General features: G+C 40.1%; 1 protein-coding gene across 1 annotated transcript in view; it reads right to left on the reverse strand.

Annotated features, from left to right (window-relative positions):
• The window catches only part of LOC104166662 (thyroglobulin-like), a gene marked incomplete at both ends in the record, with an annotated part of 26801 nt that extends 13812 nt beyond the window's left edge, over positions 1-12989 (reverse strand). The window contains 3 exons of the mRNA XM_009706675.1: positions 4279-4460; positions 11933-12100; positions 12825-12989. Of these exons, the coding sequence (XP_009704977.1) occupies positions 4279-4460; positions 11933-12100; positions 12825-12989 (515 nt within the window). The remainder of the gene's footprint in view (positions 1-4278; positions 4461-11932; positions 12101-12824) is intronic.
• Between the last annotated feature and the right edge of the window lie 672 nt (positions 12990-13661).

The raw sequence follows: 13661 nt of genomic DNA on the forward strand, positions 1-13661 counted from the left end.
ATATTGATAGCCCTCTTTAAATCTTCCAAAACAGCTCATATCTCTGCCTTCAAGTCCACTGAGGTAAACCACATTAACTCTCTATGAGCCCAGTACAGCTTAGAATTCACTAAAATTGCTGTTTTATGAAGTGTTGAACAATGGTAATGATACTAAATAAACCAGATCTGACACATAAGGACTATCCTGGCCAAAAAAACCAATCCCATTTCAGTCTAGTTTATGGAGGTTTCTGCTTGTAATAGTATAATGCTCCTTCTTCTGGCACCACCAGGTCGTAATGGCATCTAGTGAAAGGACTTATATATGTCCTGGGTTAAGGATCAGTAATATCATTTCTGCATTTGGATCTGTGTGATTTTTTTTGGTAGAGTTTCCAGAGCTGGAAGAGGTAAGAGACCACTTTTGGAGATATCCTGCAGGGCCTCTGGCAGGGCTTATCAATATGGAATACCTGATGTAGTACGTCTGGTAGAGAAAGATTAAACAAGAAGAGTGCAATGAGATAGTTAAATGATCAATTTATCACCAGGTATTGCAATGCAAAGGTATGAGTGAAGCAAATGTATCCAAACCTTCCTAGCTTCCATTGCCAAAAGACGTGAGGCTGGAAGGTGGGGTGAGCAGTATCTGGAATGAGCACAAGCAGTTCAAGAGGGGCAGGAAGAAAACAGAACACTTTACCAGAAGATATCTCATTATGATTCCTCAAGGCTATATTATATATATATATCTCACCACTTCTCATTCTACATGTGCCCGAAGACTCGGCGCGCTCTTTGAGTGTTCACATATCCATAACTACATGAGCACACACAAACGTATCTGCTGCGGAAGTGGCAGCTTTCAGTTCTCAGCCTAGTGAATCTGAAACGGTAACTGCTCCTTCAGACTTGGTAGGTAAAAAAAGAATGACTGATGGCAAGAAAGAACAGTGTCAGAGAAGCATAAAAACATGTTGCTATATTTAACTGGTATGATTATGAAAGGCGCTGTTTGGGTAGCTATCTTTGTTCAGCAGAATTTATTTTAAGCCCATCTGTGAGACCACAAGCTATGGGCTGACTGACCACAATGCTCTTTGACAGTTATGGTTGACAACACCCATATGAAACCAATATTATTGTTCTTCATGAGCCTACCAGCATGAGGTTTTAGAGGAGCAAAGGGTCTTTGAAAACTAGGGAGTCTGTGGAGAGCATCAACTCTCCAGAAATGTTTTGAGATACACTCAAAACTGATTCTCAGTTGGTGCTTGGGTGTGAAAAAAGTCCGCCATTCTGGGGAAGTAAAAAAAAAAAATTAAAAAATAGTAACCACAAAAATGAGACGTCTGTTTCTTACAGGCATGGAATACCAGAGTTAAAAAAAAAAAAAAAGGGAAAGAAAAAGAAAATGAAACTCATTTTATACCTGGGCAAAATACTGGAGAATTGCAGCTGAAACAATTTTAAAAGTGGAAATATATTAAAGTCACAAAATTTGCACAATATATGTAGTTTATAACAACTACTTATGTTTCTTTCTCACACTTCACAATCCTGATAAAACTTTAGCAATTAATTGTAATTTCCTGACATAGAAGTTTTCTTGGGTTACACATTTATGCTGGTAGTAAGTTTTTTGTTAAAAAAAACCCCAACCCAACCCAACCCAACCCAACCCAACCCAAAGCAACCAACCAACCAAACACGAAAAAACCAGAACCAATCCCCTCTTTTGTCCACCATGTATGTGATACTGATGTAGGTGATTGTCATTCTGTAACTACCGTCTCCCCTTCCTTTCTGTTGTAGCTGGAGTAATTTCCAACATATTTAAAGCGAAAGACTGTCATCAGACATCCTGGTTTCACTACTCATCCTTCTGTTTGCTCATGGTGACTCTTTAAGCCATTCACTTTTTGCCTTAGACAAGTCATTTGTCTCATATCATATACAAGCAGGTCATCCTTATGTCCACGAGGCTGCTGCGAGGTGCTCGCAGGCTGAGAACCAGAGGAGTTAAAAAATCCTGCTGCAAGCAAGTGGTGTGCTAGTTGTCGTAGCTTTGCAAAAGTCAGCATTTGCACCACGCTGAGCCCTGGGCTGAACGTGGATGATCAAATGTGACAGCGCTGTGTTACAACAGCTCCTTATGGAGTTATCTCTGGATGGGAAGAAGGGTTAAAATTTAAGTCCTCCAGCGGTTTATTATGGCTTAAAACCTTACTGATCTGACTAAAGAATTGTAGCCTCATGGTTAATGGTGGTGATGGAAAGAGATTGAAAAGAAGTTCTGGCTTTAATGCCCAGGAACCACAGTGCTTCCAGATGTGCTGCATGCAGTGGCCCCAGACGCTGCAGCGATGGGTGGCCTGTCCCTGGGACAGGCTACGAGGCAGGGCAAATGCGGCACAGCACGAGACTCAATAAATGGCATAAAGCTCAACCCACAGCCTTCTGGCTTGTTTACTCTGTGACCTCAATGCACTGGCACACCTGGACCACCCAGAAACCTTCCCCAAACAGATTTGGTCACTGCTGTCTTGGATCAGATGTTTCCAAGTGAATCTTGGCTCCTGTTCATCTCCTGCTCCCTGAGGCTTCCCTGGACTCTGCAACTCTGATGGAGGACTGAAAGGAAAATCTTGTCTCTAAGGTCTCATGGAGAGGCTTATGGTGGGACAGAAAGCTGTAACACTGAAAGCGCAGATACCAGGAGCTTGTGGTTACGGTGTCTTAGCTCAGAACAGAGGTGAACCAGCTTGGACGGGCACACTAGGACTCAAACTACCAGCTTATAAAACACATCACCTTAGAAATTTTAAGAGCTTTGTTAATGAATCTGCTTGTGAAGCAGAGGCAGGAATAGGGGAATGATTGGGATTGATTAATTTTCTGAAAATCTGTTCCACTTAAACATTCAGCCCCCAAGTTAGCATAGAGGCAGGAAAAGGCGGTAAGGAGATTTCACCTTAGTTTGCCTCCTTTCAGAAAAATGGGCCCACCCTGACGCAGCCCAAGGTCTGTAACTGGCTAAAGCAAACTGGCTGCTCATGAGGGAGAGAGCAAAATCTATGGTCTTCTCTGCAGACCAAACCACCACGCGATCCAAGCTAAAGACATCCACCAGTCTCTGTGGCCTACCATAGTTGTCATGACTGCTGTGGAGTCCTGGTTCAACTCGGGAATGAACTTCTCAAAGTGACGGTTATCCAGAACTGCTGGACACTGATGCCATACCCAATTAAGGCATATACACTAGGTGGTGTGAACATGGCCCACTGCTCATATTCCGCTTCTCCACGGTCCCTGCCTGCAACGTTTCAACTCAAAGTATGGGAGTGTATGTACTGGAGGTAAGTTGCTCATATATCTGCTGACATTTCATCACAATTATTTCCTTCAGAAGAGGCTGGGAGGCACTGTGAGTCTATGGTGTGTTCTGATGGATCAAACAAGGTAAGAGTCAGATATCATGCATTCTTCTTTCACCTCCACAAGACAACTTCCTACAGAACCATCAGACTGCCTGATGCTGCTTTCTCTGGCCATGGCAAACCATACACAAAGGAAGCAAAATGCAGACTGGGTGACATTATACAATCACTGTACACTGGCATAAATGATTACACAAAGGCAAAGGAAATACATTAATAACCTTAAGAGGATTCTTCTGCCATGGGTAATGGAGACTAGCAATGCACAGAATGGCATTGGGAGACCCTTTTCAAACATTCACAAATGCTTCATTGTTTTACACAGGATATTAACCTGTAGAAAGCCTGACATTGTGAAGAAATACACTTTGTGGGTTTCATAATATAAAAATTAATGTAATTGCTGAAATCAAAGTTTTCAAACTTGACCACTCTCCAAATTTCCAAAAACTAGGAAAAGTATCTAACTGTATAATTAGGTGACTATTTGTAAAAGCCAGTCTATTAGTTCTTCTACTGTAACAGGGATGAAAAGACTCAAGGAATAGTTGATGCAGAGTGAGCAAACAACCAAGACATCTTTGGTATGAAAGAGTACACAAAGAAGCATTAGTAGTCTGAATCCAATATACAGTTCAGGAAAGACAATTCAAACTTTTCATAAGTCATAAAAGTCAGTTCAATTTCTGTTTACCAACGACATTGGAAACCTCACGGAAAATGAAATCATATTCTCCATTTTCTGTTTATTTGCATAAGAATTTCTCAAGTTTTTCAGAATATAAACACACATGTGAGATAAGCAAAACAAACCTCGCTTAACCCCAATCACAGTTGTAATAGGATGAGTTTCCTACCGTGTGGCATTTTCCAAAGCCCTGGAAAAGGATGAATAATCATCGGTTGAGTGTTCGAGGGAGTAATACCATGTAGCTGCCTCTTCAATTAACGAGTTGGAGTCTTCTCCTCCTAGAGAATTTTGCAGGGCCTGATAAAAGGCTGTTTTGCTGTTGGTTCTTCCTTGACTTTCTTCAAATTTCTGAGAACAAAATGCATACATGGAATTTACAAACAAAAACAAAAGATACATTTTTAATGGCACAATATAGGCTCAGATCTCCCTCTGCTGGAACGAGTCCTTTCTGCTGTGATCTCTGATTCCTAGGGGGAGAAGTAGGGGACAGTCCTAGTTTTGCGTTCTGAAGGCTGTCACCAGCCAGCAGTATTGGCTTCCTCAAAGCATACCATACTGAATTCCTGATCTAGTAAGTCCAAATCATAGGTACCGCGCTGTGCAGATGTAGCTCTAATACTACAGAAACCCCGCTGGCTCTCACAGAAGTAGTTTCCATGAACAGTTCTCCACTGTAGGTGTGCCCAATGCTGTCTTTCTGATGAGTTCTCTGAAGGAAAACTAGAGGGAAGACAGAGATATTGCGCCTTTCCTTTGGAAATTCCAGAAAGTGAACAAGCCATATAGCCATATCGTGGCTGTATCACTCTGCCTCTTCTGGAAACACCTAGAAAGAAATGTGGCTGCCAAGAGGCCTGTATTTAGATCCCTTCTGGAATAAGACCTGCCTTAGCCCTGGAAGGGAAATCTCCCTCCTCCAAATCCCAATGCAAGTAGCAGCCATGATCTTCAAATTTCATAACCCCTAGGGCCTTTCAGAGAGAACTACAGTGAAATGCCCTTTTCCTGAGATTTTTGGTCAGAAACCTTTCCTGACATAAAGGCATTTTCCCTAGAGCAGAGTGTCCATGTCACAGCAGAATTACTGATAGCAGAGGGACCACCTTCTATGCTAAACTGCATGCCCGATCTCATTTTTGCCAAAGCTAAAGACTGCTGGAAGTTTTCAACACATCTTTCTTTGAGAAAGTTTTTTATTTTATCAATTCAGACTTTACACTTTTTTTTTTTTTTTGGAAAGAATTTATTTTATGTTCAGAAACAGAGAAACTTCTTGAAAAAAAATGTAGCCTGAACTTTCCTGCGGATCAAGTCCATTCTAAAGAAGGCACCTTGCAGGTGCACACTGGCTGAAATTTGGTATAAGAACTCCAGAGAGAAAGCTCTAATAAACAACCTGTATTATTTTGGGCAGTCAGTCTGATGCAAAATAGACTGGTGTCTGCCCAGTCCAGTTACCATAGATGCTTTACTGAATACATTATTTTGATGGCCCACAGCTGGTTTTCATCACAATCCTAGAAGGTCTTTCCACAACCCTATACAGAAAGTACAGAGGGAATAATTACTTTTCAACAGATTCACAAAAATGACAGATGGAAAATAAGTCCCTGTCTGGTGAGGCTGAGACCTGTTCTTACTGATGTACTCTAAGGCTTTGTGCATTTTGATGAAATGACTTTACAAGGGATTTCAAAACACTACCAAATATCCCAGGGTCCAAAAAGATCTTGGCAATTTTCCTTGTATTTGTAATAAATTCTTCTTTTGCTAGATTTTGTCCCATGCAATGTGAAAAGAGTCATGTGGTGCCAGTTTTAGTAAACCAGCTGTACTTCGAAAAAGATCTGCAATTCACACTTGACACGTCACTTCATGTGCACAAATGCCACATAAGAAACTGCATAGCACACTTGTCTGCAAAATCATTCAGTTTAAATACAGCAAGGACACGTATATTTTTCTGCAAAAATTATCTGCAGAAATTATCACTGAATACCCGACTGCAAGTTCACTGAATTCAAAACCAATCTTTCCATCAGCTTCTGCACACATCAATTCAGGTCCCTACTAACCAGCAGAAGCATTGCTGCTGTCTAATTAGAAATCTCTCATTTGGTGATTGGGGCTGGTGGATTTGGCTAGCAGTTATGGATAAGAACAGATGCTTTTCCATGTCAGTGCAGACCCCAAGCTCTTATGTGTAAGGCATCCTGTACAAAGCAACTTTCATGCAATGTTTTCCTTTTGTTGTTTGGTTTTTTAAATGGATTTATTACCTTATTCTGCACCTGTCATGGTTATTTAAAACAGAGAGAAAAGGAAAGAAAAAAACCCTTAGAGTATTGATTATGCACCCTAGGAGCTGATCCTTCACTGCCCCATCAACTACCAAGAATCAAATAAACACGATGGTTGAAAACTACAGAGGAGATGGACCATCATACAATATATGGTTGAGCTGAGGAACTTCTGGCCACATGGTTTTGCGGATGCCAAAATAGGTGAAGGTGAAGTTTCATAAGCAAGTTTTTGAATTTAAAAAAAAATAAAAATCAGTTGATGGTTTTAAAATACAGAAAGACAAGTTCAGCCTATGAAGTCCCTGAGCTGCAAAGTGCTAGAGGTTTGGAGAGCATTTAGCAGAAGTATCAGATTTGCTTACCCTATTCTTACAAACATCCACTCTTAGCCACCGCTGACAACAGCATTCTGTGCTAAATGGGACTTTGATCTGAGTCAGTGTGGTCGGTCTTAGGTTTTTACTGCACCTATGTACTAGTTTCTGTGATCTTCAAAATGGCCCCAAAATTCTGGTGACTTTTCTCAGCAATCATTTATAATAGAGTGGGGTCCCTGAGATGTGTTATCAGATGAAAGAGGACTCAACAGGCAGAGGTGGATGAGAAACAGAACAGGCATTTGTAAGACATTTTGAGATTTTTCATCTCAACCAACACTAAAATAGTACTGTCTGAAACATGATTTCTCAAGTGTCACTTTGGCTACAATATAATGTAATTTAGACATCCGACTTTAACACGATAGCACAAAACAAAACAATACATTCAAAATAAAACCCATGAAACATTAAAAAGACAAAGCATTTTAACTTTTCAGAAATTGATTCAATTTGACCAATTTTCCATGTACAACAAATATTTCCCATTAGTAAATACATGACCAAGGAACAATTTTCAAATATCAGTAGATACAACAGCTGCTATCAGATTAATAGAAACAGCTGCATATTATGTAAAATAATTTACATTCTGCTAACCTTTAAAGAGGTATTAGCAACTGACCTCAGAGTTATAGCGGGGTTTTCAAATTTTTTTAGAAAGTAAGTAAGAAAATAATTAAATATAGGTGCACCACTTCCTACTGTTCTGGTGATACAAAGCCATAATAAACATTGCCTAAATAATGAGTTAAATAACGCTTACTGTTCTTGTTGCTGCAGCATAGCTTCTGGAGCACATGAATGAATCAGGTCCAGTGTTTTATTTAAAAAGAAACTGTAGCAGTAGGTAGACCAAATGTCTATATTTACCAAGGGACAAAATGTACTTTTCTGACAAACTGGAGTAGTGATAACACTAACAGAGTATGTACAGATCTTAGGTCTTAAATGGCTTTTGATAAATGTTGTCACAGAAGATGGTGAAAGACTTGCCAGCCATTCAGCAGAGTCTTTCAAGGATCCTAGCTAGCTGCAAGATGAAGTAAAGAGCTGATATCAGCCCATTCTCCTCATTGATGGAATTTATCAGGACATTGCTCCCCTGGTCATTACAATTAATATACAGGTATCTGCCACCTGTTGTATGTTGTTGAATACTTTTATCCATAAAGAAATTAATTGACTATAATACAGTGCAGGATGGAAGTTCTGGTCTGCATAGATCCAGTTGATTACATGAGGTAAACAAACTATATTCCTATCTATCCACTCCCCTATGTCCTAGTTCTGGGTTCTGTAGTCAACTAGACTTGTACTAAGGAGGGAAAGAAAAAGAAAGAAAACATATAAAGTACAATCTTAGTCTTCCAACTAAAAGAAAAGTTAACAATCCTAGCAATGTAGAGATTATATGGTAGGCACAGGACATATGGAGGATATAAACTTATGAGCTATAATGACTTACATGTATATACAAACACAGATGTAGAGTAGAGCAGGTGAATCCATATATTTAATGCCAGTAGGAACCATTAGATCCTCCCACCTGAGCATCACATATAGCACAGGGATAAAAATTTGTCCAGTTGGGAATTGAAATCAACAGTTTTAGAGGTTTCTGCTCAGCTGCCCTAATCTATGACTGCTCAAAGCTAATATCCCTGAAGGTCTGCCATGGGAATTGCAGTTAATGGGTTCAGGCTTAACTGCTCCATATGCCACATAATGATACCTAATGGTACCACTTGCCATTCCCTTAACGAACTCTACTTTGTTTCTCACTTAGTTTCCACCATCTGATGGCTGCACTGGAGATGAGTACAAATTGCTCCAGGAAGTGGTAAATCTGTCTCAGTTCACATGAATAAGTATTCAAGTGAATGCCATAAAATGCTCTTTTCCACGGGCAAGACACTGAGCACAAATTTTTAGCCTACTCTCTGCTGCAAGCATCACTGAGAGACCTCAGCCTTTAATTGTAAACAAATTGAACATAACTGTTTTGCTAAGACATAAGTGGTGCCTTCTGTCTTTCTGTTTCATTTTTAATAGTAAAGGCCTTAACAGGCATAAGCACAGTGTTGCAGTGGGAGTACAGAGACACCCAACACAACCAAATGCCAGTAAGCTCCCACAGAACAACATGGTGCCAACTGGATTTACCACCTTCAGGTCTGGTTGCAATCTAGAGGTTTTATTCTCACTCCTAAAACTCAACTGCTGAGAGTTTATAAAACTTGCATGCAACTCTATTCTAAGGTGACAAGATTTGCATCACATCTCAAGCTTGCTTGCATCCAAATGGCAAAAAGTGTCTCCTCACTATTTACTGGATCAGTATTAAGACAGTAAGCCAAGGACTAACAGAGCAAGGCCTTGTCTGAATTTGCCAGCACAGTTATTCCCAGGAATTGGTAGAACAGGTCAGCAGGGACTAAATTTACATCTTTGCATCTGACTACACTGAAATCAGCCATCCTAAAGAGATGAAAATGAAGGACTTTGCCAATTCCACTCACTTGCCACAGGACCTTTTAGCTGTGCCATTTATCTACCCAAATACATGCATGATTCTTCTCTCTACAGAGTTGGAGCACAACTACAAATGGATTTTCATCCCAGGGAGGTTTGGTCCCCTCTTTGTAGAACAGATTAAATAACTTGGTTATACTCAGAGGCAAACTAGGAACTATGCCTTTGTTCCCTCAGTTGAGTTCAGTGCTCTGTCCACCAGCTAAGCCCTTAGTGTATCAGTAAAACCAGCTTTGGGTTTTCCCAGAAAGATGCAAGTCAGTTCTACCTCAAGGGAACCCTTAAAACAAATAAAATAGAAGAATGGGATAGAGTGTGGATTGTCTCAAATCCTTCTTCTAGGTCTGTATGGGAAGAGGACAGTTAGCACAGATCAAACATCCCTTATGACATTATGACAGAGGAAATGGGGCAGTCTTCTCGGTAACAACAACCACCCGCACCAGTTTCTGCACCGCAGCTAAATATGTCTGTGGCCTACTCAGGACTTTATCATCTGACTTTGACTGCAACCATGCACGGTCATGGCTATGATGTAGAAATGCTCTTTATGACCTGGAAAATGCATGTTCTTAAATAGCTCAATGACAAAGGAAGCATTATGGTTTCCCAGCAATTAATACACTAACTGCACAGACAAGGAAGAAATCAGGAAACTTTAACCTTGCAGCAGGTCTTTAAGAAAACAATCTGAAGATCGGAGTACAGACTGGTCAAGACAGACATATTCCCTCAAGCCCTAAATACCTGAAGACAGGAAAATAGAAATAGAGGAAAATCTGCATTAAAAAATCATCAGTTCTTTCTGAGAACATGAAAACTGCATAAGGATGTCAAAATGGAGAAAATAAAATACAACCACCTGCCTTGAACATTAGGAGTTTTCTGGAACAGAGTTGGAATCTGACTTACAGCAGTAGCAGTAAGGTAGGTACTATTGTAACAGAATCATAGAATCATTTGGGCTGGAAGGGACCTTTAAAGGTCATCTAGTCCAACCCCCCTGCGGTGAGCAGGGACATTTCCAACTAGACAAGATTGCTAAAATAGCTAGAAAAGAAGTTAACTACCCTTCTAAGTAAGGAGAGTTAAACACTTGCCAAAGAAGATCAGAAGATCTCGAACAGTAGGAGATTTTAAAACAGGTCTCTCAGATTGAGGTAGACATGACCTTTTCTTAGGGTAGAGTTGCACCAACTTTTTAAGTCCCCTTCCAATTTTAGTTTCTGCAAGCCTTTAAATGAAGATATTCCAGGTTTTCTTTTTGGAAAGGCAACATTTTACTGCTGAGCTCTCAGTTACAAATGTTTTTCCTTTTCCTTTTCATTTCATTTCATTTCAACCTGACAGTGCTGGCTTTTAGCACTTTTGTCTTTCATTAAGATCATGATTTGTTGCATAATATTTAATACATCATGGAATTTCAGTTTGGTTTTGCAGACAACTGTCATACATGGAAATAGTGGTAAAGGAAAGAATTTCACTTCCTAGTCTTCATCACACGACTTGTAATGAGGTTACTGAGATTTATTCCCCTCTCACAGGGTCTGGATCATTATCTGCAAGCCTCCAGCGTCACAGTCCATTTCCTATGACTGACTTCCTCTTTTAATTGATTCCAAAAGAGAAAGATACATGAAATAAAAGCAGGAAACTTCTGACGGAGACTAAACAAACAATATGAACTTAATTCTGGTGAGTCAAAAAGCCTTATTTCAAAGGGGTAATTTTGACATTATTCTGAAGTAAATTGGTCTATGTGTTACTGGCTACCAGCAAAGAGAAGCTGGGATTGACCTTTCACTGCCTCCTAAGAGATGAAATCCACACAGTTACAGAAAGATAGCAACAGACCTGCAATTCATGTAGCTAACCCTCAAAGTAATTCCCATCATAGAGAAGAACAAATGAACTAGAAGAAGTTGATATGCTGTCTCAAGAACAGCCAGTGCCAGAAGATTCTCAAGAAGATGTAAAATCCCTCTGGGTAGACCTTCATGCTTTTGAGAACTTTTATGTCGAAAGTACAGCATGGATGCAACTCTTTTTTATTTCACTATTTTATGCTCTGAAACCTTAGCCCACACATCAGGCAAGAGCTATTCTTAGTCATAGCTAGCCAATATTCAGAATTGTCTTCACAAGAAAGTGTACTTCTTAAAGGCAAGAGAGAAAAAAGCTTGCTGTAAGAAAAAAAAAAGTTGGCGTGGACAAGACTGACTTAGCCCTGCTACACAGTGAAGGACCTCGTAACCAAGTTATGAGCTTTCTTTCTTCTTTGTGAGATACTTCTGAAATTACAACATAAATAGGATTTTAGAAACAGTAAGACTTCTGCTGCATATTAATACCTGCTAAATCATTGCTGATCTCTTACCTTTCCATATCTCCCCCAGTAATGTTAATCAACAAATATAATAATGTCATTAATCAGTCTAAATGGGACTGGCTGCAGATGGACAATGCACCTTCACCTATTTGCATGGAGTATCATTCACAAATTGTAGAAATCAAAAAGCGCCTGTCCTGGCTGCATATGATTACTATAATCACTATAATATCAGTAACACCACCAGTTCATTAACAGTGAGTCTCTTCCTACCTTGATTGCCTTAGCTCTGCTGATCAGCCCATCTTGCTGAGCACTTCCAATGAGCAGATCTACTTTCTGAAGTTGAGGGCGCTGCAGGGCTGTAGCTAAAGGTTCCCGAAGGTAAATTCCATCCATCACTGGACCCCAGTACTGGAATGGGCCGCTTATAGCTAGGAGCTAGATTAGCAAAAAAGCAATAATAGTGCAGTTAAATTAGGTTACCCTGATCATTTACATTTTATTCATGCTTCTGACAACTGAGTTGATGATAGCCTTCAAGTGAACAAGTGATCAGTCAAGGCAAGTGTAAACTCACCATTGGCAGGAAACAATGCTTTTGCTGACAGTCTCAGTAGGTGAAATGAGCTGAATAGGCCAAGAGAATTGATGGTCTTATAGTCATAAAAATATTGTTTTAAAATAGAATTGAATCTATGCTGGTCCTGATCAGAAAATGTATTGCCAGTGGGTGTTTTAATCTGTGGGTAAAAGATCCATCTCCAGAATCGTTTATACGGCAGATTTCACAAGTATCCCACTTAAGAGACAGAGGTCTGACATCCCTACCCACTTCCTTTTCTGCAAAAATGCAATTACTGAAGCTACAGACACTTGATTCTCCTCTAGACTAACACCCAGGGGCAGATGAGAGGGGACTGAAAGAAGGTAAAAATTATATTTAGATGTAATTTGGAAGATGCGGTCAAAGTAGCATAAAAGGAGAACCAAGCTGTGAGTAATTATAGGTTGGAGGTGGATGTCATGGATATCAGCATCACTCCACCAAAGCTAGTCCAGTTCCTCTTTCACAAGAATTCAGCCCAATCTACTTTTCAAGCTTTCTCACAGCTTTGTGTCAATGGGAACTTTTTTGATTCCTTGATATTTTGCTGTGGTGTACCTTAGTCTGTGCATCATTGAGGACACGAGCAGGCAACTGGCGGAGGCAGTCTACAATTTCCTCATTGGTGGATGAAGGGCATCCCACATCCTCAGCCAGGACTGCTGCTTGGGTCTGTGCTCTCCTCTTAGAAATAATGGATGCTGGAGAAAAAGCTGAACCACCCTGGGAAAGAAAGACAGTATCAGCCAACACGTGTTGTCAAAACACCTGGTCCTCTGGTGCAGGTAAAAAAAAGATGATAAGCAAAAACTGCTCAGTTGCAGAATGTAAAACACTGGTATTTAAATCATAAGAAGTAAGTTCTAACAATCAAAGCAAAGGGGAGAAGGATAAGTTTGGCCATTTCCAGCTTCACCATGGTTATTTTTGAAGACCTCTGAAACATGTCTACGTTATGTCTATAACCAAGTCACAAATCTTTCTGAAAACTTTTCTGAAAGGAGAAACATTCAGAGAGGAGCGGATACAAAGAAGGTGCTGTGAGGCACATCAGGGAATGGAGGGCCGATCTTACAAGAGGAAACTAAAGAGAGTTTTACTTCCTTAACTGTGATAAGTGAGGATTGAGAGCAGGCATGATCTTTATAAATGAACCCGTGAAGAAGAGCTATTTATACCTTAGGACAATGCTGGTACAAGTCCAAATGGGCATTAACTATTCCATATTGAGTGCAAATAAATTTAGGCTAGAAATGCTAAGATAGCTAACACAAGGAGTAGAGAGGGTTTAGAAGAGCTATGAGCAGAGGTAGTAGGAACAAAAGGCTAACCCAAGCTGCAGAAGATCAACCAGAGCACAGGATACCAGTCTGATCTCTATCCCAGACTCTTTGT

Source organism: Cariama cristata, unplaced genomic scaffold, assembly GCF_000690535.1.
Source record: "Cariama cristata isolate BGI_N322 unplaced genomic scaffold, ASM69053v1 scaffold20628, whole genome shotgun sequence".
NCBI classification, from domain to species: Eukaryota; Metazoa; Chordata; class Aves; order Cariamiformes; family Cariamidae; genus Cariama; species Cariama cristata.